General features: G+C 37.1%; 3 protein-coding genes across 5 annotated transcripts in view; 1 reads left to right on the forward strand and 2 right to left on the reverse strand.

Annotated features, from left to right (window-relative positions):
* baiap2l1a (BAR/IMD domain containing adaptor protein 2 like 1a) overlaps positions 1–4,016 on the reverse strand; it is a 22,078-nt gene extending 18,062 nt beyond the window's left edge. For both annotated transcript variants that reach the window (XM_082152798.1, XM_082152797.1), the window contains exons 1-3: positions 3,821–4,016; positions 2,950–3,025; positions 2,705–2,791 (exon numbers count right to left, since the gene is read on the reverse strand). In XM_082152798.1, coding sequence (XP_082008924.1) covers positions 2,705–2,791; positions 2,950–3,025; positions 3,821–3,871 — 214 coding nt within the window. In that variant the 5' untranslated portion in view covers positions 3,872–4,016. The remainder of the gene's footprint in view (positions 1–2,704; positions 2,792–2,949; positions 3,026–3,820) is intronic.
* On the forward strand, positions 3,977–14,335 carry tmem130 (transmembrane protein 130). Its single transcript, XM_082152867.1, has 9 exons — positions 3,977–4,091; positions 4,781–4,935; positions 5,048–5,136; positions 5,222–5,393; positions 5,478–5,620; positions 5,720–5,804; positions 5,941–6,143; positions 11,650–11,762; positions 12,781–14,335. Exons 2-9 carry the CDS (start codon positions 4,928–4,930, stop codon positions 12,850–12,852), a joined length of 885 nt encoding a protein of 294 aa, XP_082008993.1. The 5' UTR covers positions 3,977–4,091; positions 4,781–4,927; the 3' UTR covers positions 12,853–14,335.
* Positions 14,336–15,509: 1,174 nt separating this feature from the next.
* On the reverse strand, positions 15,510–21,512 carry nptx2b (neuronal pentraxin IIb). Of its 2 annotated transcripts, XM_082152824.1 has the most exons (6): positions 21,425–21,478; positions 20,930–21,243; positions 18,998–19,217; positions 18,092–18,336; positions 16,913–17,092; positions 15,510–16,678 (listed from the first exon to the last, which is right to left on the reverse strand). In XM_082152824.1, exons 2-6 carry the CDS (start codon positions 21,152–21,154, stop codon positions 16,451–16,453), a joined length of 1,098 nt encoding a protein of 365 aa, XP_082008950.1. In that variant the 5' UTR covers positions 21,155–21,243; positions 21,425–21,478; the 3' UTR covers positions 15,510–16,450. The 2 variants fall into 2 exon arrangements, with proteins under 2 accessions (XP_082008950.1, XP_082008949.1); XM_082152823.1 differs by having other exon boundaries at positions 20,930–21,512.
* Between the last annotated feature and the right edge of the window lie 4,454 nt (positions 21,513–25,966).

The raw sequence follows: 25,966 nt of genomic DNA on the forward strand, positions 1-25,966 counted from the left end.
AAGATCTGTCACTCACTACTTCTGTTACTTCGCAACCCTAAATATCATCTAATTTATGGCAACTGGTTGTGTTTGTTGTCCTCTAATGTCTAAGTGCTTTCCTAGAGTTCATATGAAAACTACTAGAAGCATCAAAGTGACTAACAGAAAAATAAATATTTAAACTACATTAGAGGAAAAATCCAGACAATTGTTTAAAGCCTTAATGCTTTTTGAGAAGGCTGAAAGAGTTTAAAAGGCATTAATGTGCGACAGCGGTATTCTATTGCCAACCACTGTAAAGATCTCAAATCGCTAGTACCAATGCTGTAGGTGTTGATAAATAGACCTATTCTCACCAAATACAGCCAAAAAAACATGTTCAAGTTCACATCATCAAGCACCTAAACCAAACAGTTTTTGACAAGTTAGAAATTCACTATGATCTTACCAAACATTCTGGTTTCTATTTGTGCAGTGAGATAATGTCTGTCACACACAATTCCACCATAAGATGACAAACATCTTGACACTAAGGAACTTGTTTTGTTAAAACAAAAGAACTCCTGCAGTTGAATGTTCATGGTCTAAATTTTAGAAGAGTGTCAGCAAGAGAAAAAGGGAGGGTGACTAAACTGAGCACTTCTTACATTCCAGTCATACAGCCTCAATTGGATGTTTAAATTCCCTAGATCAATGTTTAAGAACTAAATGGAGAGTTACAATGGTTATTCACTATATAGCTTCATTTGATGGCACGTGTGGCCCAGACATGCAGTCTAGAGTTCTAATTAAGTTTAATTAATAAGTCATTAATTCAATTGTGTTAACCTACATTTATTTGGAACTATTCTGGAACTTTCTTGCAGGTGTGTTGATGTTGACACAATGCTCACTTAATCAAGTCCTTGTGTCAATCAGGTGCCACAAGCAATCCATTCCATATACGGAACAGGTTGACATAGAAGGCAGCACCAGTAATCACTACAGCATTAGATGTTGATATGATGCATCGTCTTATGACTGCACTAAATGTTAATATAGATGGAAAGCACTTTGAGTTTGCATGTTCCTTTGGAACATTTGAGCTATGATCCTTTTTGGAAGGGGTTCAGGGGCGGAAAGGTTTGCAGAAAAAGTCTCAAAGAGTAACTGTTTGCTTTGTGTGTTTGCTGCCGGCATGTGCAGAGAATTCACACTGTCTGGTGGTCATCCGAGCTGTCTGAAAGGGATTCCAGCAAGAACAAGGAATGACAAAGCCAAAGGAGCTCAGTCATTCACAAAAGCACACACCACTGAAGAGCAAAACCTCATTTACAGTAAGTAGAAAAGTTAGGGATGCACAGATATAAAAAATTTGGCCGATACGTCTTTATTTTTGAAAGCCGATAACCGATATATTGGCCAATAAATGTAAATTCAAGTTTTTATATAATTTGAGAGCCTGATTACAAAAACAAAAGTCTCACCGTTAAAATCCATGTCCCAAGCACACAATTATAATGATGTTCTCATTATAATTGTATGTAGCCTATATGACAGACTTGCGCTGCACGTTAACTGTACTTATACTTAAACTGTACGGTCGCTGCAGCCCTTGTGTGAAGCCCTCATCATGTGAAGACCGAAGAGTGTAAAGAGTGCCTTTGACACAGTTAACCACCAGATCCTCCTGTCAATCCTAAAGACAAAGGGCATCTAGAGAACCGCACTCCAATGGTTCAAGTCTTACCTCTCAGGTAGGTCCCTTTAGCGTGTCGTGGAGGGGTGAGGTATCTAAGACCCAACATCTAGCTACTGGGGTGCCTCAGGGCTCAGTGCCTGGACCAGTTCTCTTCTCCATCTACATGACATCACTAGGATCTGTGATTCAGAAACATGTCTTTTCCTATCACTGCTACGCTGATGACACACAACTCTACCTCTCATTCCAGTCTGATGATCCGACGGTAACTGCTCGCATCTCAGCCTGCCTGACAGACATTTCTGGCTGGATGAAGGACCACCACCTTCAACTTAACCTTGCGAAGACAGAGCTGCTCGTGGTCCCGGCCAACCCAACACTACACCACAACTTCTTGTGATTCCAATCATACTTCAAGCAATACAAAACCACCATGGTGAACAGTGAGCATCTGAAGGGTGTCAGCTGAAGGAAATAGGCTAATCCATTATTTATCAGCTTTAATATACCTGTGAGCCGATAACGATAAAATGAAAACATACCGAACATATATCGGCAGATACCGATATGGTGGCCGATATATCGTGCATCCCTAAAAATGTATTTGCAATAAGGACATTGTGTACAATTTTTTTATTAAATTAAAAGATGAATGTGAAGGCAAAGCCATTAATCTTTGTAATTTGCACAAAAAACCCCAAACCTGCAGTGGTGGTGAGTATGAAAACTTGGCATGAAACAGATGGTAATTTATGAATCACAGTAAAGCTCTGTCATTATTTCCAGACAATATGAATTAAACTGATGCTGAGTCACAAAAAGTCAACAAGAACCAAACCTGTCTGCGGCTTAAAGCAGATGCAAACGTAGAACTGCCTTTTGACAAAATGAGGAAATAACTGCCATTGGATATTCAAAGACATGTTGAGTGCAATGAATCATCTACAAGGAAATGTTAAGCCGCTCTGAGCACATAGCACATCCATTGAGGCGAAGACCAGATTAGGACCTCTGGGTGATGATTTAAAGAGTAATACTCACCCAGCTCCCTAGAAACCGGCGATACGGCAGCATTTTCCCCAATCTTTGAGACTGCATCGAAATATGCCTTTCCAGCAAAGGTCATTGCTGCAGGAGAGTGAATAACTCATATTGATTAAAAGGAACTGAAATCCAAGCTGCGTGTATGATCACAACAATTTTTTGAGAAATATTGAGTTTATTTGAGCAGAAATGCCTAAGTATGGTGCATATTTATTTTTATGTAAATTAAGTGATGTGATTACCTGTCACTGATTTCTCATAGCTCTTTCCCAGGTTAACCAGATTCCGCAGTCCTGGGTTGAACTGCTCCATCACATTCTGGGAGAGCAGAACAAAGCTCATGTTTCAAAGTTACATGGAAAACAGCTTGCTGCTGAATGAAACTTAAGATCTTCAAAAACTGACTCAAATGAATGTGCCTACAACTGGGCAGACATTTTTAAAAATGTCTGGGGGGGGGGTTCTTTCTTTTTTTTCTCGATAGAAGTCAGTGGGGTTAAAGGTTTGGAACATGATGATGGTATATAAATGGTATTTTCATTTGCACTATCCCTTTTTCCACATTTCAAAGACAAATTTTTCCCATTCAATGTTAACCACATTTTATTGTCCATGCAATAAAAAGAGATTTACAGTAACTTTACTTTCTAAAAATACCTCTACTGTAGTTAAATATAGCATTGTTTAAACATTGACTTATAATTATATTGCCTGTGAGATCAAAGTCCTGCCTATCTCAAGGGCCCTCCTCTAGGTCTCTATTGAAATGCCCTTCTGTAATGTAATTCTAGTCAGTTCCTCTGCTCATTCCCAGGAACACACCCTTGGCAAAACAATGAACAGTCAAGTATGCAATAACAGAAACAGTCCAGCACAAACAGGTTTCTTAACTCAACCCAGAAACCCAACTGAAGCACTTTAAAATGCACTCATGACTCATTGCACAACTTAGACGTACCTTGATGACAAAAAATGTAAGAGTGCCATAAAATAGCACTTCATTATTTAACTTAGCAACACAACTTTCAAGAGGCTGTATGTAGCCTACTGGGTTTAATAACAGGTGGTCCGTGACAAATACGATACATACACGCAGTTTAAAGCGACTTTTACCTTATATGTGCTCTCGGTGAGTTTGTTCACCTCCTCCGGAGCTCGATACATTTTAGCAGGTATTCCTCAAACGTCCTTGGTGACAATGTGTTTGTTTTAACTTTCCCCGTTCAAATCGTAAATCTGTGTTTTCGTCCCACCTGTTAACGCGTGTGAAGCGGCAGAGAAGAGAACAGAGCGCTCGGGCGCTCTTGAGGAGAACACGATACTGCACTGATGTATCGAAGGAGGATGAAACCTTTCCGCGCGACCTCATGCCACACGTGGAAAGGTGGGATCCGTGACGTCATATATTTCTAAGCTCAAACAGAAATGTCTAATTATCTATCCTTTTTTTCGGTTTCATTTTTGTTTCTCATTGTTGTTGCTTGTTGCTTTTGTATATTGTTTTGAGCATTTTATTTTTTACACACACACACACTTACACTTTTACAATTAGCCTACACACTTCATTTCCAAAGTACGGATTTTTTTTTAAAGAAAAAAAAAATACAATAGCCTACATTAGGCTAATAGTCGTAAAGTTGTTAAGTCAAAGGCGAAATAATGTAATAGCCTTGTAAAAAAAAAGTCTTTATCATTAGGTCTATTATTTTGGCCTAGCCTATATTATGCAGACTGTCAGTTTTCGTTTGTGGATTGAGCAAAAACAAAAACTCTTAAAATCTTGATATTTGAGTAATTTAAGCTCATTTCTGTGACAGGTAGAATCTGTGATAAACATTTCAGTTTTTACAGCGCCGCTTTGTGGACGTTTGTGTTGTAGCCTACTATATTTAGAGTGGCCTACCTGAGAAATACATAGTGAAAGGTGTGACTCGGCCTAGGCTGTCACTAGCCTACATAATATTAAAGATTTGGGATAATATAGAGACTTTTGCACGTTCTCTAGAAATCCATCCAGAGAAATGGGCTTGTGAATTCGTCACGTTTCTGCATGAATTATGTTCTCTTTGGCAGCACAACGCACATCATTATTCAAATAAGCATAAGGATTCAACACGCGAATATGATTTCAAGCCTTTACCAAACAGCCGGAAAGACATAAAAGCTTGAAAGTCTCAGTCTACTCTCACAAGTCACAAGCTGCACAGATTTGGAGGCCACATGAACTGGTAAATATAGTTCTAAATAATAGATATAAACATATATTTCTCTCAGTTTGTTATCTAATCATTTAGTTTTATGTTGAATGTTTATTTCAAACTGTGAACTGATTTCCATCAGGATCCGGAGTGTTCTGGTTCACACTTTTCTCTCGCTGATTTCCTCTCTTGCTTTTGGGATACCAGACGAGTTATCCCATCAGTTATCTGGTAAGCTGACTAGTCCTCTTATCCATTTTGACTTGGTTGTCACTGGTGTAGGTTTTGATGATACATAGTTTCTATTTCACCATAGGAAATGTCAGAGGAAAGATCATTTTTCATCAAATGGAAGGGAATTCAACATACTTGCGGGATAGTGGGAAGCTGGCATCTTGCATACCCACCATGGTTTCATTTGAGCTGTCTGACCCGAGACATAACCTGCACTCTGTCACATTTATATACACATGGGACTTGGGCAATGGGTAATTTTTATTTGATCATCCATTTCAATAAATATATATTTGAACTATAAAATGGTTTTCTTTACAGTTGTCTTTGTTTTTTAGGGAAGTGCGTAAAGGCTCGGCACCTTTTCTGAAGTATTACTACACCTTACCAGGGAACTACACGTTTAAATTGAGCATTGGAACCAATAACCCCCAACATTCCAGAATGACTGGGCTGTACTCTGTAGATTTGACTGTGTTAGGTGGGCGCATAGTCATTATCGCTTATCATCAATGTTCTGATTTGACTATTTATATATTACCAGTGGTGTTAACATGTCAAAGATTCTTTTGTTTTTCAGATGCCGTAAGGAGCATTGAATTGAGAGGACCTTTAATTTATAACGTGGACGAAAGCAGCAGTCTGTCCTTTCTTGTTGGAGGAAGGTAAACATGTACTTCAACAAAGTTTAAAAAAAATATATTTGGAAAGTCAATTGATTTCTTCATATAGTGTTTTAATTCTAAAATAATCCTTTAAAAAATTCCATTATTTCTTTTCTATCACATGTGATGTGTGTAGTCCTCCTGTTTGGATGTGCTGGAGAGTTTTGTCTGACTGCCAAACTCCTAGTCCAGCTTCCTGCAATTTAGTCAGGCTCTACGGGAACATATTCAATCTGAACTACACCTTCACATCAGTAGGAACATATTGCTTAGACCTGAGTGTGAGGAATAATATCAGCAACCTCCAGACATCCTACGACATCTATGTCCAGAGCAGCCGTAAGTATAGTACAATTCTCTACAACATTTTTTTTAATCAACTGGAAACTATAAGTAGTGAATAATTCCTATAAGTGGAAATCCTTGTTTATAGAGTGGCATAATTGGAACATTGTGGCACAAATGAAAATTCTGTTATCATTTTCTTACCCTTATGTCGTTCCAAACCTCTGTGACTTGTGGAACACAATATGATTTAGCATAATGTCCAAGCTTTTCCTTTGCATTCAGTGAAAGTGAATGAGGACCAGAGACACTATCAAACATAATGATGACAGAATTTTTTATTTTGGGTGAACTGTCCCTTTTAATACATGGAAAGCTTAGCCACGTGAATGAGCATGACCCATTAAAAATCAGTTTGCATCCAGATACTGTGACTGACCACATTTGACGCACAACAGCATGGTCTCCAGCATATACCTTCAGGCCACTTATTGTCCATTCATGATTCATTCATCTTCAGCATAGAGAAGTCTGAATTACCCAATATTACAACACAATGACATTCATGTTTTAAAGAAAGCTTTATGACTTTTTAACTTGTTGAAAATGAAAATGATAGCCTGAAAATTAAGTAATCATTTACTCTCCCTGGTGTTGTTCTAATGCCGTATGCTCTTCTTTCTTTTATCGACCACAAAAGGATCATTTTTTGTCCTGCGAATAGCGACCAGCACCAATATTTTTTTTAAAAAAAGAAGCAAAAGTATCACAGAATGATCCCATGCGACACATGCCTTATATTCCAAGTGTTCTGGGGGTATACGATAAGGTTTAGTAAATGCCTAGAAATCTCTCTCTAGCTTGAGGCTAGCCTCTTTTCACTGTCATAATATGGACAGTTATATTTAAATTTTTGTGGTCCATAAAAGAACAAAGGGCATACAGTAATAGAACAACACCAGGGTGAGTAAATTATTTTTAGGGTGAACTATCCTTTTAAAGTGGCATGCATTAATTAGCTCTAAAACAACATAGAAACAACATCTTTGTTCCAGAAATCGAATCTGATTGGTCGAGCAGCATTCCAGCAACACTGGGACTTTTTACTGTTTGTGTCACTAAGCTTATCTGTGTTTGCATATTCCAGACAGACTGTCACTTTATGTATCAGTTGTGGGGATTTAGGTGCGTTCATGCTATGTTGGAATAACCGTAATTACGAGATTCTGACATGTAAAACGCAATCACTTCCTCGTAGAACTTGACCACTGCAATATTCTATTCTAAAAAACAAAACAAAAAAACAATTTTGATTTCATGGTGGCATTGCATCGTTAAGACATGCTGCATTCACGCCATGTCATAATTACCATTATTAGGAGATGACAACCCATGATGTTCTACTCTGAGCTTTTCACGTCCTCGGACTCAGAATTATGTGTTTCTAAGTGCAACACTATTAATGCCACAATGGCTGTGTCCGAAAACGTAAAAATTCTGCCTTCAGAGATTGCATTCCAAGTCCAGAGACTGCAATCCGTATCCAATGTTAGCTTCACTTCTTGTCTCCTGAGATACCTTCATCTGATCGATTTTTGAAGGCTGCATAGATGTATCCTTCGCTGCCTTTGATGTCCCACAACCTTGTGTTTTCCATTATGTCACAATTGAGCTAAAAAAAAAAAGATTGCATCTGAAAGTTGCAATTGCTGGTCAGTTTGTGTGTAAATGTAAGTTTTTTTAGCTGAGGCTGACACAGTCACTCCTCTTGTTTACTGGATAACGGGTGAGCCAGGGGATAGCACTAGCTCGATATTATAGCCTACATAAACATCTAAAATCTCTATGCAGTAATGAGTGTGAAGTCAATGAGTGAGAGTAAACACTATGAATGAAACGAGTGCAAATCAAAGCCGCATTGGTATTATTGTTTTAATTAGAAGATAATTAAACATTTATTTATCAGATCACAAAAGGTCCTCAAGCCAGGACTCGAACTTGTCGCCCGGAGTACAACGGCATTACACCTCAATTACTCAGCATTGCACTCCATTTAAAAGTGACAGTTAGAAGATATTTAAATAAATGTTATAATCATAATTTTTTAAAAATCAGTGAGCGAGAGCTGCAGCGGACCGCTCACTGCTCATGTGGAGAGTTGCCGTGCATGTACAATACACCCTTGGGTTTTATCCACAATAAAATGGGGTTATTGTCTGCAGTTGCTGTAAAACGACTACTTTTCAAACCAACAGTGTGTTAATGTCAGCAGCAGAAGGGGGAGTCACTTCATATTTTATAGGAAGAAATAGCCTCTTTATTGAGCAAATGAGCAATTTGCATTGTGCCGCCAGAGGACAGCCATCATTTTACTCCCGTTACTTTGTCATTCCCAAAAGAGGAGGGGGTCTCCAGCCCATTCTGGATTTATGGAACCTCAACAAACACCTCAGAAAATACAAGTTCAAAATGTTGACGTTAAAGATGTTATCACAATTTATTTGTCCCAAAGACTGGCTTACGACTGCAAGGATGTGAAGGATGCATATTTTCATATAGGCAATCTACCTGGCACACAGAAAATTCCTCAGGTTTGCCTATCGGGGCACAGCCTATGAAGTTTTGAAAGTTCCCTTCGGGCTGTCATTTGCCCCGAGGGTGTTCAGCAAGTGTGTGGAAGCAGTGCTCACACTCCTGAGAAGTGTCAGCATATTTAGACAATCTACTGCTGTGCGCTCCATCATGGCAGCAGGCAGAGAGAGAGAGAGAGAGAGAGAGAGAGAGAGAGAGAGACACAAAAATGCTTGTGTCTCTTGTAGAGAACTTAGGGTTCAAAATAAACGGGACGAAGAGCTTCTTGGTGCCCACTCAAGAGATAATCTACCTGGGACTCCGACTTAACTCAGACCTGTTTCAAGCGTTTCTGTTAGAGGGGCACATCAGGTCAATTCGCGACTGTTTATCCCTTTTTCAGAAAGGGAAGAAGATCCCATTCAGACTACGTTTATGTCTGCTAGGACTGATGGCCTCCACTGTCTTGGTTATTCCACTGGGACTGTTGTGAATGAGAGAGTTTCACCACTGGACAATGGTGCAGCACTTGTGTCCAAAACTCCAGCTCAACCGCAAAGTGATAGTGACGCCACTCTGCATGCCCGCTCTCTGTCACTGGAGGGATCACGCGTTTCTTGACTCGGGGACTCTGTTGGGGTCAGTTTCTCTGAGGAAGGTGGTTACAACGGATGTGTCACTCACAGGTTGAGGTGCAGTGTGCGAGGGCAGAATAGCGAAAGGGAAAGAAAGGGCCTGTCTTGCTAGAGAACGCACACATAAACTTCCTAGAATTGTTAATTGTGTTTCTGGAATTGAAATATTTTGTGCAGTTCCTAAGGAACCACCACATTTTGATCAGAACACAACGGCGGTGGCATACATAAATCGCCAGGGAGGCACATGTTCTTCTCAGCTTCTCAGTCTGGCACGAAAGCTGATTGTGTGGGGCATGAAGCATTTTCATTCATTACGGTCAATGCATGTCCTGGGAATAATGAATGTGGGGGTGGATCTCTTGTCAAGGGGAAACCCCCTGTACGGAGTGGACTCTCCACCCTCAGGTAGTGAGCCAGTTGTGGGAGTGGTTCGGCTGAGCTGCCGTAGATCTCTCCGCCTTGCATGAAAATGTTCATTGCCCTCTATTCTTCTCTCTGGCGAGAGACAGTGCACCAATGGGTGTGGATGCTCTGGCGCACACGTAGCCAAACGCACTACTGTTTCCTCCATAGTCTGATCGTACCAACACTAAAAAGAGAAAGGAAATGCAGTCACTCAGTCACACTAATCTCCCCGAACCGAAGTTGTGGCTGACGGAGATAGTACGGAGAATTCAACTCCTATGCGACCAGCCCTGGCCTCTCCCGCTGTGCAGGGACTTCTTCTTTCCAGCCCGCGGGGAGATTATGGAGTGTTACGGGTTTGCCTGTGAAGGCGATTGAGACTATTCAGAATGCGAGAGCGGCCTCAGCGTACCCTGCATATGATTGGAAATGGAATGTGTTTGAGCGATGGTGCGCACACAGGCACATCGTCCCTTTTCTCTGTTCTCTGGAACTTTTGGATGAGGGTTTATCTTGCCGCAATTTCTGCGTGTCATGTGTGGATTGACAGAAATAACATAGGTCAACACCCCCTCGTATGTAGGTTTATGAGAGGTGCGCGGCGTTTGCAAAGGGTTTCAAAGCCATTGATTCTGCTATGGAACCTGTCTGTGGTCCTTAATGCACAATCTCAACCCCCTTTTAAACCTATAGATAGTATTGATTTAAAGCTCCTTTTGCTAAAGACTGCTTTATTATTGGCTCTTTTGACCACAAAGCGGGTTAGTGAAATGTATGCTTTGTCGGTTCATAACTCCTGCATGCGGTTTGCTATGGATTATTCGAGGGTGATTCTTACAACTAATCCAGCGTTTGTGCCTAAAGTAAGCGAGTCAGCTCTCCCCTGTAAACAGGTGGATTTACTGGCTTTCCATCCGCAGCCTTTTTCCTCATCAAAAGATGAGCGGCTTCATTGCTTGTGCCCTGTCTGTGTATTATATTGGGTTATAATAGCATGGGTCTCTGTCCTCTGGTCCGGAAGGGCTAAGGGCTCATTCTACCAGAGGTATGGTTACCTCATGGGCACTATTTAAGAGCGTTTCGGTTCAGGACATATGTGCGGCAGCAATAATAAGACATTTCTGTCTTGAGAACAGCTGATGGACACCAAGCTGCGTTGTCATGGGAACATCCCAGGTTAAGATAATGAGGACATTTTATTGTCTTTCATTGCTCCCTTCCCCAAGTGCGTTCCAAACGGCTACATAATGGCACGCAAGTGCCGTGCTCGCTCCAAAGTCCCCAATTCAAGGGCTCTGCCCTCCTTCAAAGGGAGTAAGACATAGGGATGATCACTTTCTTTTTGGAATTTGCCCAAATGTCAGCTGCTTAAGTTTTCAGATGTAGCCAATGGATCTGCAGAGGTCAGGTGGTATTGTAGTCACAAGTCAGTGAATGAACCTCCAGTAGTGATTGGATCATTGAATCATTAATCAACTGGTGTTGTGGGACATCAAAGGCAGCGAAGGATACATCTACGCTGCCTTCAAAAATCGATCAGATGAAGGTTTTTTATTTTTTTATTTAACCTTTATTTATCCAGGTAAACTGTTTGAGAACCACTTCTCATTTACAAACATGACCTTTGTTCAAAAAACCCATTTATTCAATAATGAAACACTTTTGTTGGTTGGAAACATATTGACTGTTTCAAATTCTTTAACTTTGTTTAGAACTTAGTACAGCACATACAACGTAACTGGCAATATTGTGTCTAAAATGTAAGTTACAAAATATTAGCTTCTTGTTTATTTGACTATTTGCTGTATACAAGTGTTATCACTATTGATTTTGCTGTTGGCTGAATAGGCTGTGACTCGGCCGTCCAGTCCCATTTACTGCATATATTGTTTGTTATTTTTCTGTTCTACATTCAATCTCACATGTAAATATATTTTCCCCCTCAGCTGTGAGTCTTCTCTTCATTTTGCCCTGCGCTGCAGTGATTGTTGCTACCCTCATATTCATCTCTGTGTCAGTGTGTCGTCCACGGCAGCAATCCCTCATGTCTAAAGCACTGGTGAGTGATTCACATCAGGAAAGAGAACAAGAACAGAGAATAATGTGAAGATGTTTATATTTTTTGCACTTTTTTTGTGTAAATAGCTTTAATTAAGTGTAACATTCAGGTTTGTCCACTAGAGGTTGTCATACACCAGAAAGTATGTAAGCCTTTGTTAGAGGATGCTAAATTATCCTTCAAGTAACTAGTCCATGCTTCTTTCTTCCTTTTGTGGGGGTGAAGTTGTATAATGTGTTCTCTTAAAAATAAGCTATGAGTTAAAATATTATTTTTAAATTAGAAAAACATTTCTGTCTCCTAGGAGTTTTTAAAAAACATTTATAAATTAATTTAGTTTTAAAGGTTAGATTAAATAGTTGTGGTTTTTTTTATTATAATTTCTCTATTAGTTACCTTTACTTAATTAGTTCAAATAAGTGTTAAGAAATAATTAAGACTGATTACCCCTTGACTAACTGCTAGTTGTTCAGACTAGTTCTTACACACTCTTAAAAATAAAGTTCCAAAAGTGGGTTTTCCACAGAGATGCCATACAAGAACCATTTTGGGTTCCCCAAAGAACCTTTCGGTGAACAGTTTTTAAGAGAATTATTGTTTTCTTAGTGTAAAGACCATTTTAATAAAGAACCTCTTTCCATAATATAATCCAATGGAAAGGTTCCATGGATATTAAAGGTTCTTTGTGGAACCATTGTTGCCAAATTTTTAAGAATGTAAGACACATAGTGGCTGTTCATGCAACTGGCCAGGAACAAAAAACCTAATTGACACTGTTCAGAATCATATTTTCATATTTTAAAAAATATAATCATATTTACTTTTAGTAGTTTTTATTATTATTTTATACTTTTCCAATGAAGGTTTTTGTTATGCAGGTCAGGAAATAAAAAGTGACAGGTGAGCACAGCCAAAACAGCAGAGTGATAGTTTGTAATTATGCGATTTTTAGAGTAGATGTATTTAGGTGTTGTTAGCAAATATAATAATTGTAATTTTTCTTTTTGTCTGTCTTCAGGTGGCAGATAGGAATTATCTCTCCTTCACAGACATCGAGCTGCGTGTCAAGGATGCAACCATCCCTTTATAGGGCAATTCTCCTGCTTCTAAGACAAATGAAGCCCTGCCCCTTCTTCATCAGCCTGGGGCTTCCCACAACACCCAACCCTGTTAGTCTCACTGTGACCGCCCCAAACTGAAATTACATTTGAAGTATTCCTTTCCTTTTGATCCATCTTTCATTGTATGAATTTCATTATTTTGCTACATTGTCAATCTATTTACATTTGAAGCTAAGATCCTATGAATAACCCAAAACAGAACCCATGAAAGCTTTTCATTTTGCTCATCTGAATCACTCTTCTGTAGCGACGTGAACACACTATTTATCCTTCCTGTTTTCTCTGCTCTTTTAGTTACTTGAGTAGGTTTCAAAGTTCCACTTCATGAAGGTTCCATTTGTTAATGCAAAACTCCTCAAGATCCTAATGGATGTTGACATTGGTGATGAACCTTTTAAAGTAGGAAAGTACATAAGGTTAGAGGTACATCATATTTCTATGAGTGAGAGTTTCCTTGTATAAGACCTAGAGCTCTTTCTGCTGGAATGAATGAGTCTGACCTGTATATTCCTGCTGTGATGATCAATGACATTTGCCATCTGCACTGTGTGGTACCAGGAAGACAAGAATTACAGCTCCACAAGGGACTGCACAATATCTCTGTAGGTTAAAGGCTACAGATGAGCAATGCATCATACGTCTAGTAATAACTGTGCCCTTCAGCTCAAAAGTAGCCAAGGCATTATTCTTGCCCTTGGAAGTGTAACGGGAGTCATATGTATGTGGAAGGACTTGAAAATGTTTCTTTACAAAAGTTGTCTCATTTTATTTATTTTTTCATGAGGACACAATCGACCAATTAGTACAACCTGTCGCCTACACACTGATTTATCATAACTTGCACTACGGTTCAAAATATTAGGGTCAGTAAGATTTTTTTATATATATTGAAAGAAGTCTATTATGTTCACAAAGGCTTTATTTATTGGAAAACTGCAATACTGTAAAAACAGTAATCCAGTGAAAGCAGTAATTTATTTAAATACAAAAATACAGTAAAAGTAATATTGTGAAATATTATTACTATTTTAAATAACTTTTCAATATTTTAAAATGCAATTTATTTCTGTGCTGGCAAAGCTCAATTTTCAGAAGCCATTCTTCCTTCAGTCTTTGTGTCACGTGAGCCTTGAGACATGATTCTGTTGTGGTGATCAAGAAACATTTTCTTTTTCAAAAGAGTTCAAATTTGTTGAATTTTTGCAGGATTGTTTGATTAATAGAGAGTTCCAAAGACGACTATTTATTTAAAATGTTGAAAAAGGTTGTCGCATTATTAAATGTCTTTCACTTTTGATAAATTGAATGCATCTTTGCTGAATATAAGTATTAATTTCTTAAGTAAAAAAATGTCTGAACGAGTGTAATTATCTTGAGGTGTGCTGTATTTTAGGAAATGAGACCGTTGTGGAACGCTTTAGATCTAGCTATTGGAGATAATAAAGTCATCAATAAATTCAAACCTTTGATGTGTCATAATTTTACCTCTTTTTTTTTTTTTTTCTCAGAGAATGAATTTATTTTTAACCAAGGTGCTTCTAACATATATGTTTTGTATTATTAATAATTTATGACTGAATTTTAAAATTATTGAATTTTACATTTTAAATAGATTTTAAACAGCTACGCCTTTGAGACCTCATCAGTATTTTCACATAAAACCAATAATTAAATGTAGAAAATTCAATAAACACAGTGTCCACCTTTATGTTATTAAAAAATCTAATAGTGACAACCACAAACTGTGCCTCTCAAAAAAACAAACAAAAAAAAACATTTACAATCCTTTGAAATTATTATTATAATACTTTTAGCGGTAATGTTTTAAATGATCCAATTATGTGTTTATAATTCTAAACAAATACTAAATATGTCACTCTTCCTTATTCAGATTAATGCTGTTTTGCTAATTATAAATCACGCAGCCAGTAGTATAATCCGTTATCTACTTCCCTTCAAAGCTCATAATGTTGATGTGTGACTGAAATGCATTTGGCAGAGCATGAGTAAACAGAATTATTTAAAGTGTTAATCATCTCAGGGATGAGAGCTGTGAGGAAGCTGGAGATTTTCTCTCCCTATAGGTGAAGGTCACAGAGATGCAGCTGTTTTCTTTCTAGAACCCAGAGACCTTCTCAATATCCCCGGATAAAAACTGTATGCGCTGACCTCTTACACCACCCATTAACTTTTTAATGTTATGTCCACCTCTCTAAAGGTCATTTTCTTTTTTGAAATAGTTTTGTTTGTCCAGTCTTGTGAAATGTCCCTCTGTGACACGAGCTTTGGCTTGGGACTGATCTTATCCCTTAAGACAGGCTAATGCCCTCTGAGCCACCTGTCCATCAGAACGGTGTGATTACATGCTTTCCTTCCACTTTTTGACCTCAACCACAGCTATATCTTCAGAGGTTTGATTCTCATTACATACTTTTCTACAGTATATTTGGGTAAATTTGGTAAAAACAAATTTGCCACTGGCACAAACAAGCAGGGCTAATGAACAATGTCTGTTGTATAGAAAATTGCTGCCTATTCCAATATTATATGTATTTATTGGTGTTGAGAAAAAAAGAGATTAAACCACAATAGAAAATATAGCAGAAGAACAAAAAGATTTCAACGCTATTTTATTTTTCATTGGCAATTACAGGTTAGCAGTGTCAAGCAAACCTTGAATAATTGGCACAGTAAACAAAAAAGGCTTTTCATTAAACAAAATATGTGTATCTTGACATTGCATAAACAAAACAACACTAAATGACATATCTGATATAAAAGCAGGGTATAAAAATATGACAATATATTCAAAGAAACAGACCTTGCAACATAATTCACAGTTCATTCATTGTCTTCAAAATATCTGACAGTGATAAAGCATTTATAATCTTCTTTGGACGATGGGTAATTCACTCAGCGAAAATGGAGATGGGCTTTAGACTCTAAAAAGATAAATATGTATTTATAAGAACCTATGACAGATTTTAAAAAGATTGATGGTGCTTTAACCACATTATTTGCTCTGATGGTTTGTGCTAATGCTAAACAGGCTAACTGTAAAAGTAATCTCAAATGTGGTCTCCCTCACCAAAGTCTAAATTTCAGTGTAAAGCACTAGATCTTCTAATACGTGACCTTGTTCTTCAAATCAAAAACTTAGTAATGAAACGTGACTTAGGCTTAACGCAGCTATATTCTAACAGGATAAGCAAGTGTGTGTGCTTTTCTGTAAACCAACAAGGTGACATGGTAATTTACCATGGAGTATTATGTAAATACATGGTTCATAAACATGATGATCATTCATTTAAATGGTATTTATCATAGTGCCATGGTAGTACCATCTGATACAATACTTTCTGTAATGCCAATTTCCTTTAGCCACAAATTTGTCAACTGAATATATTAACTGAATCTTTATCTGTATGTTGCAATCTCTCCAAAAATATTTTAATATATTATTGATTATTCTTAGAACTATTAGCTCCTTCTTGTTTGAGAGATGAAGATAAATCTTTTTGAGGATGAAAAGGATATCATATTGCTCACAAATATCCACAAACACTTTTAATTGTCAAACAGCCGGTCTTCACATAGCTCCAGCGGCCACTTAGAGGCTCCTCCGAACACCTCGATGTTACTGTCGGTCCAGGCCACCACATTCCCAGGCATGTAGGATGAGCAGTTTGACATGGCGATGATATCCGCGGAGCGCAGGACCCGATCCCAGATATTAAAGTGGCTCAGCTCCCCCACAAAGGCCTGGGTGGCATCAAAGCGCCCCCCTACTACATCCTGTTGAGGCCATAAACGACAGGCCTCGTTAAGACAACAACAATATCCCCTTTTATTCACTCTTAGAGCATGTGCATGCTAACTCTATGACATTGTTTGCTGCCTGAGGTCAAGTTTTATTTAAAATGTAAAGTTCATGAGTCAGTAACACTATTGTGCAGGGATGGCATAATATTACAGCTACAGTGCGGCTGGGTCTGGGAACTGCTGTATCAGCTCTGCTTATGTTCTCACCTGCTCTTGGCCCAGGATGAGGACTCCTCCAGGCTTGATAGGGTGCCAGGGGGCCAGATTGTCTCCTGAACCCAATCTTTGGCCATCCTGGTAGGCTTCCCAAAGCCCATCCCTGGTAGTCCAAGTGATGCAGACATGGTGCCACCTCCCATCGCTCAGTGATAGAGGTAGTTGCACAACCTATTTGACAACAGGAGGTAATAAAAATAGTAATAGTTTATCAATAATAGAGTATCAATAGATCTTATGTTTCTGTTTTCCACACAAGGAAAATGGATGGTGATTTACACTGTCAAGCAACAAAAGTAGTCATATGAAGCTGTACAATTGCTTTTTTTGGCAAACAGACTGAAATGTAAAAGGATAGTTCAACCAAAAATTTAATTCTTTCATCATTTACTACTCTTAAGTCATTCTACTGTAGAACGCAAAAAAAAAAAGAAGATATTTTGAAGAATGTTGGTAAACAAACCATGTTGCCATGTAACCAGACCAAGAATGTTGTTTTTTAAACTTCTAAAAAAAAAGAGAGAGAGAGATTTTTTCAAAATAATCTTCTTTTATGTTTTACAGAAGAAAGTCAGTCATATATGACATATATATATATGACATATGTCATATGAATGCCAAGAGAGTAAGTAAATGATGATACTTTAAGTCATTGTACACGGATAATCTTCCTCTCAAATCGCATTTGCAGTAGTGTTTTTTAAACTTTCCATGTCTTGTTTCCAAGTCACGTGGCTCCACCTCATGCAACACATCTAGACAGTACTTTTTTTTACACAATTGGGAATGGGATAGAGAGATTAACAGTAAAACTTTATTTGAATTTAATCTGTTTTTCAAACTAAGCTCATCTGGCTTCAGAATAACAACTTTAATTATATGCTTTTTTTTTTTTTGGAGCTTGGCGATATAAATCACCATCCACTTTCATCAAATCTTTTGTGTTTCACAGAAAAACGAAATGATGAATGAGCAAATTATAACAAGATATTAATTTTCAGTGAACTGATTGTACAAAATAAGAAATAAATTTCTATTTTTCATTTTTCATATTTACATTATAGCACTTATCTATGCTGATGATTAAATGATGACTAATAATCTGCAATCATCAGTGTCCTCACAACATTCAATGCCAAGCTTTCTTTTCTTAATACGTCATTTCTTTACCTTGTCATTGATGAGCAGTTCTATGGGGTTATGGCCCCATTCGATCAGTACGATCTCATTTGCCTGTCCAGGCACTCCATAGGAAAACGGGGTTCCAATGCCCGGGCTCGAACCGGACTTGAGCCACATGCAGACAGTGAAGGCGTACATTTCTGGTAGGCTTTTCTTTACTTGTCCAAAAAGGTAATTTGTGCGAAGAGGAAGAGAGATTTTGAAATCCTCTGGTGATTTGAAACCAGCTCCTCCTAAAAGCCAAAAAGAGTGATTTATTATTGCATCATCTCTGGAATAATGCAGAAATATGCTGACTGACCACAAAACAACCTGATTACCCCTCGGCCCTCACTCTTTCAGATCAAACATTAAGAAAAATGATGTGGCCAGCTATTATCAAGACTAGATTTTAATGTAGAAGAAATAAAGAAGCGAACTGTATCACTATACCATATAAATATGGTTATATACAGTAGCCAACATTTGAAGTGGATCAAAAAAGTGAATCAAAGTTGTCCTAAGACAAGAACAGGTATTGTTAAAAATTCATGTATAACTTTGATAAAAGGTTTTGATCCACTTCAAATGTTGACTACTGTATATCGGATATATATATATATTATTGGATAGAACAGTGTAGAGATCAGACAGGAAAGCATGGGGTGGAGAAAGAGGAACGCGATCGGCAAAGGACCTCGAGCCGGGATAAAACTCAGGTCGCTGGATATGTATGTCTCTATATGTCGGACGTATAGACCCACAAGGCTATCAGGCTTGAATTTTAGCCATTTTTGAAGCACAAGCACACAGTGCTAAACAGTTTTAAACATTTGAAATAAAATGTTACAACACTTTCCAGTCTCTTGTCCTTTGGAAATAAGAGTAGAGAACGTTGGAGTGTTTTGTGCAAACCTTTCTCCAGTTCAGAGATCCTGTTCATGAGAGAGTTGAGGGTATTGTCCGTGCGCTGGCGATGAGCGACCGTCTCATTGTATAGCTGGGACTTCTCATCCTCAAGCTCATTGACCTTCTTCAGCAGTTGATTCTCCAAGTCCTCCAGTCTACGCTGCAGAAGATTTCTCAGCTCATTAGGGAAAGAGACACCAGAGATGTTGGCTCGCATTTGCTGTTGCTTTGGAAAGAAAAGACAAAAAACGACAAGCATTGGATTTCTATTATTCAAAGTTTCTGTATTCTGTACAATTATATAGAATTATACAAAGGCTTTTTCTTTGCTTGATAGAACCTATTCCGTTCAGAACTAAGAACAATACAAGGAAGTAAAACTCTTTTGTACATAATCCAGTTCATTTTCTTTCTTTTTTTGTACGCATTATTCTTCTTCTTTTTTTTTTTACATCAATATAATATTTTATGTCCAGGACCTTGGCCTGGAAAAAAATGTATTTATGAATTATCATGTTTTTCCATTCACAAATCAAATTCAAAGAAATCAAAGAAATCAATGTCATTCTTGGAAGAAAAGTCATACTGTGCTTTGTAATCTCACAAATTTTTTGTTTCTTAAAATTAATTAAATGCTCATGATAATTACAAAAAAAATTTACCTATTATTACTCTTTTCATATTTTTTTAAAACAAAAAGAAGATGCTTTCATGGCCACACCATCACATTTTTTGCATCTCTGTAAATGCCTTCTTGAAGATACACCATGTAGGATAAATACAAATAAACAATAAAAACATGTACAAATTGGACAAAAATAAATTGCTAGGTGTCGTGAGCATATATCTGTATGGTTTTGGATATTTTTAGTGACACAGGGAAACTGTAAAAAGATCTAACCTGTCCTGCAATTGTTACTTTAAAGAGATATTTTGGTCACTCTTTAGATTAGGGGTAAAATTCTCACTATAACTAACTATTAACTATGACTTTTGACTCAATAAACTTCTAATTACTGCTTATTAATAGTTAGTAAGGTAGTTGTTAAGTTTAGGTATTGGGTAGGAATAGGGATGTAGAATATGGTCTTGCAGAATTTAAGGCATTAATATGTGCTTTATAATTACTAAACAGCCAATACACTAGTAATATATATGCTAATAAGCAACTGGTTAATAGTGAGAATTGGACCCTAACTAAAGTGTTACTGCTAGGCCATTTCTACCTGATTTAATTAGTTCTGTTGATATTTATATAAATTAATATTGGTTCATTTAATTATATGTTGGTACAGTGATGTTAAATAATAGTTTTAACTTGATAACTTGAATAAAACCAGTTAATTGAGATGTAACCATTAGTAGGTTACCATTTATTCAGTGTAAGTAAATACAAATATTTTTAAGTAATTTTAAGGCATTTTAATGGAAATGGAATACATAGTTTTGCTAATTTCTGCCTTATATCAAAAATGGCTTCACAGGTAAAAGATTTGATTAAGCAATTAACCCTAAAACACAAACTAACTAAATTAGTTAGGGAATTACTTCCCCCAAAACTGCAGTTTGTTAACAAAAACTCATTCAGTGCCAGATAAGACCACTTCATGTGAAAAAATATCGAGTTAGGGTTAGCTCCATCATTTCACACAGTCAGATTAACACCTAACATTTAAGTGGCATTGACACGTTCCAGACATTTTGTCGCGTGGGGCATCATAAGTAACTTTGCCGTTTGTGGTTAAGGGATAGATGCGTACTAACTAATGAGATAATCCCTGTAAATCTTCAACGCCTCCACATAATTACCAAAATAGTCGTGGCAGAGAAACATCCAGCACAACTGCTTTTAGTCATTTAATCTCGTTGTTTACACATTTATAACACGGCAAAGCGTCAAATGTACATGTTCCTTAAACTTATATATGATTCTCTTACCTCTAGGTTTTCCAGTCGATCCTTCAGACCTTGCATGGTTTTTCCAAGAACGTCAATGGTGTCATTTGGATCTTTAGGCACATCATCCATTGTGTCCTTATTAATTTTCCTAAATGTTTCAGAGTCAGACTCGCATCGTGACAGTTTAGACGTCAACTCTTTAATTGTTCCTAACTGATTGACAATTGTCTCCTTCTGTTGTAAAATGATCTCGCGAAGTTGCATGACCGTGTTTCTCAATTCCTCCTCTTGGACCGATGAGCTTTGAAAAGGCAGAGACTGCACGGGGCAACTTGTATCCTTGTCAATGGGGACTGCAGTGCATAGAAAACGCTCACCTTTTTCATTTTGTCCATAGACAATTTTTACACACGTCAGTGCATAGACGCATATGAGTCCGGCGATCAGATGAAGCATTTTGTAGTGATGTAACAGGCGCGCGGAGAGGTTTAATAATCTGTATAAGAACGTATTGTATTGAATCGCAAAACTTACCTTAAACTACACATACCGAGTAAAAGATTTCCATCGGTGGATATTATTAATGATCCCCTGCCCTTTGAACTACTGACTCCGCGCTTCAAGCGCTGGTGCTGCTGACAAGAAGAGCGACACAGTCAACAAATGAACTTCAGCGATTGGAGGAATCGGATTGGCTGTAGTATTAACGTCACTGGCTCGTGTAGCTATAAAATAACCTTCTTAAAAAAATAAAAACAAATCAAGCAGCTTTAATCCAACAAGTTAGCGAGAGAGTTTCTTAACAAAGGGCACATCTCTCTCCAAAAGTCCTCTTTAATCGGTGGCCAGTAGCAAAGATAAAAGGTCTTAAATATAAGTCTGTTTAACACATGGATAATTTGAGTAGCCTATTACTTAGGGCTTTGTGTAGCCCAATATACTAGCCTACTCTATAACCTTTAAGTTATAAATTGTATTTATAGGGGGATGGTGACCGTGCACAGTTGATTGTTTTAACGTCTGTCATGTTAATATAATATGTGCATATAAATTGCTTGTCTAAAATAAATTAAAGTAGGTGAATTTTAAAAATTGTCCTTAAACTGTGTAAATTATTTTCATATGGGCTACAAAAAGTGGCATTGTTAGAGCGTAGCCCACAACCTGTTGTAAAACTAATTGAAAACATGGACATTTAACATTTTGAGCATGAATTAACTGCAGTAATAAAATTATGTTTGATATAATAATTACCATTTAACACCCCATGCTAAATTTTTTTGTCCCCTTGAGGAAAACAGCTTATAAATCATACTAAATTATGTTTTTTTTAGAAAATGTAAAAATGCAGAAAGTTTTCTGTTTGGGTTGTATTTAGGGTTAAGGGATAGAATTAAAGTAATGTTATGCTTGAAATAGAAAATTACATTTCTATATATATATATATATATATATATATATATATATTTGACATTTAGATTAAAATCTTGTGTGAATAATATATATCAAATTATATTGCAAATTACAACAATAATGAGGATGGCTGATGCCTGTTCTGTTATTTAAAATCCATAAACGCAAATCAGATTTGACTTTCTTGCACAAAAATTAGGCTATTTTTTTACTGTAAATGTTTTTTGTTTTTTTATAGCCTACTTATACAACTTCTACTGTCTAGGGTGATGGTGGTCATGTATGATTGCACCTCTGCTCATTTCTAATTGGTTAAACTAATTTTAATCTGAACACTTTCCGGTGTCCCCTTTTGCTTACATATGTTCTGTAACTACGGATGTGGACAAGATGAAGTTAAATGAGATTAAGATTAGTTTTACAGGTCACTGTGAGGGGTCAGGTGCCATCTGCAGTAAAATGGAAATCAAAACAGCCAGTGCTTCATTATAAGCTTATAAGCAGGTCACAATAGCTTTTGTGTTAGCTTTTGCCAGGTTACTCAATGGTCATCACTGTCAAACTATTAAAATAATTTATTTTCAAATGTATAGCCTACAAATATTCATAATTATATAAACAATAAAACTAAAATACTATAATTATATTATACTATAATTCTATAGCTATACATAGAAGAAAAAATATTAGGCTATAATGTTTTATGTAGTAGGCTACTTTATGAAGTACTTTCAAGGCTTTTCATCAAGAGCATGGCGCTAGCAAGGTCATTGGTAAATCACTTTGGATAAAAATAATCTGCCAAATGCATAATGTATAAGAATAAAATGCAAAGATATATGTGTGTGTGTGTGTGTGTGTGTGTGTGTGTGTGTGTGTGTGTGTGTGTGTGTGTGTGTGTGTGTGTGTGTGTGTGTGTGTGTGTGTGTGTGTGTGTGTGTGTGTGTGTGTGTGTGTGTGTGTGTGTGTGTGTGTGTGTGTGTGTGTGTGTGTGTGTGTGTGTGTGTGTGTGTGTGTGTGTGTGTGTGTGTGTGTGTGTGTGTGTGTGTGTGTGTGTGTGTGTGTGTGTGTGTGTGTGTGTGTGTGTAACTAAACGTGCTGTGCCTTTGGACTGGATCAGAGGTTTAACAGGATCATGATCAGAACTTGGCTTTTCACCAGAGCCACTGCAGAGAAAACTGATGCCGGGAGCAGCCCAACCAAGCGTATTGCTGAGCCTGGCAGAACTTTGACACCTCCCCAACGGTGGTAAGAACATACTGACAAACGGACACTGCACAATTAATAGTACTATGTGTTAGAATGTGTTTGTGTGCAATCAGGACAAGTTACTATCAAGACAGAGATCTTGAGTGGTATTGGAAATAAAGCAAATACCAGTCAAAAATTAATAATTTAGTAATTTTTTTATAATTTTTAAAACTGACCATTTTAATAAAGGGTTAGTTCACCCATGAAATGAAATTTCTGTCATTAATTTGGTTACTCACCCTAATTTCCTTCCAAACCCGTAAGACCTTCGTTCATCATCGGAACACAAATGACGATATTTTTTTATGAAATCTGAGAGATTTCTGAATGAATTGATAATGAATGTATACATGGCTCACTTACTGAACGGCAAGTCCCATAATTGTTTGGGTACAATGGGCCATTATTGAAAAATGTTTAACCTGCTATTGTAATATACTAATATTTGTAATAAACTAACTATATTTCTATCTGGTTTAACCCATAAAAATAAATAAGTGAATGTATATTCCGGTAGTTTAGTATAAGGTTAAATTATATTTTGAACCTGAATAAAAACAGTTAATAATAATTAAAAAAAATTAGGTTACCATTTTTGTCAATGTACTTTCAAGGCTTTTCATCAAGAGCATGGCGCTAGCAAGGTCATTGGTAAATCACTTTGGATAAAAAAAATCTGCCATACACATAATGTATATGTGTAATTCACTGAATGAACTCCAATAAAAACATTACTGGAAAGTTCAATATCATAATTTCTTCACTATATCCATTAAGCTCATCAGATCATTAGAGTTCACATGTATTAAACAAGGTATCCTATGCAGTGTTGAGGGCCCTCTGTATGACCAGGGTTGGGAACCACTGCTTAGGTGATTTACCCAAAAGTAGCAGGACATCACCCCATGGTACACAAATATAACTGAAAAGTGAATCAATAACATTTCAGTAAGAAACACATTAGTCCTTGCCCTTGAATAGAGCACTTATATGACTAATAACATCTCATTCAATCATGTTTCTGAGAGATGGAAAGCCAGTGAATAAACAAGGCCCTTCACAAAACTAAATGAGTTGATGCACTCTGGAGAGAAAAATGTTATCCAGATATTGTGTTTTGAGCCTGATACCCTACACTCATTAAACAGAATAGATGAGAGCTCTGTTTACAGTGGCAACACATTTGCGCTGTGAACCTGTGACCCTCTTTACAGCAGAATGTGAGTCATCAGGTGTTCAGGGAACATCGCTGTGTTCTTACCGCCTCACACATTAAATACTCTAAATTTTAGATTTCAATTTATTTTCTAGTTTGAATTTCTTTCCTTAGGCTACTTACCATAATTATGCATAGTCATTTTTAAAGTATAATTTACCCTATTTATTTCTAAATGCATGTTATTGGTCTTAGAGAGAATGATTAATCCATGCATATTATTTTCTTTATTTGTTTTGACCTTATAATATTTCATCTTTAATCAAAACCTTTCATTCTTTCATTTCACTTTGTATGTCAAAATATGGGAAGCATATGTTAAAGTTGCAACTTTAATATTTAAACTGGTCAAAAAAACAATCAGGACCCTATATTCACAAACTGTGATAATGTTTTAACATTGTAAATCTAGCAACATCTTTATTTTAATGTTTTTAATTTAAAATAGGTTTATAACACTATGTTGTGTTTTATTACCTTGGCATTAAATTACAGAAAACTGGTTAGCACTGCTGTGTGAGTGTTTCTAATACAACAGCCGAGGAAGTGACTGCAAATTTAACATTTAACTTGTTTGACCAACGTAATTGTCACAATTTCCCCTGTGTTTTGTGTGTTCTGTGTTCTAGGACTCTTATTTTGAAGTGCATTTTATGTCTCCATTGTTTCCTGTGTCCTCTTCCTGTGGTTTGTTCCTGTTTACCTTTGTTTCTATAGCTACCTTGTTTGTTACCATGCCAATACGCTGATTTCACGCAGCCGTTATTTTGAAATCGAAAGCGAGGCTCCGGTGGGAAGAAAACCGGAAGTGTCGCCTTTAATCACAGGAGAGTCGTGAATGCGATGGCATATTGCTGTGTTTAATGATGTTGTGTCAATTCTAAAAATGTACATACATTTCTTTCATACTTTAGACTATATACAGTGAAATTCATTGATAAAGAAAATATTTTTTTTATACATAATTCAGAAGGTAAAAAAAGAAGCAGGAATGAACTATATACATATCCTATATTGAATATTAACATCCAATAGTGTAAATCGCGGCAGCAGCTTCAGGTTGGTAATCCAAGGCATTGTTGTTTATCTTTACTTCCGGGGTTCTTCCCACCGGAGCCTCACTTTCGATTTCAAAATGGCGGCTGCGTGAAATCAGCGTATTCATTGCACATCTGTTCCTTGTTAGCCACTTGTTT

Source organism: Leuciscus leuciscus (genome assembly GCF_965113295.1).
Source record: "Leuciscus leuciscus genome assembly, chromosome: 21".
In the NCBI taxonomy this organism is placed as follows: Eukaryota; Metazoa; Chordata; class Actinopteri; order Cypriniformes; family Leuciscidae; genus Leuciscus; species Leuciscus leuciscus.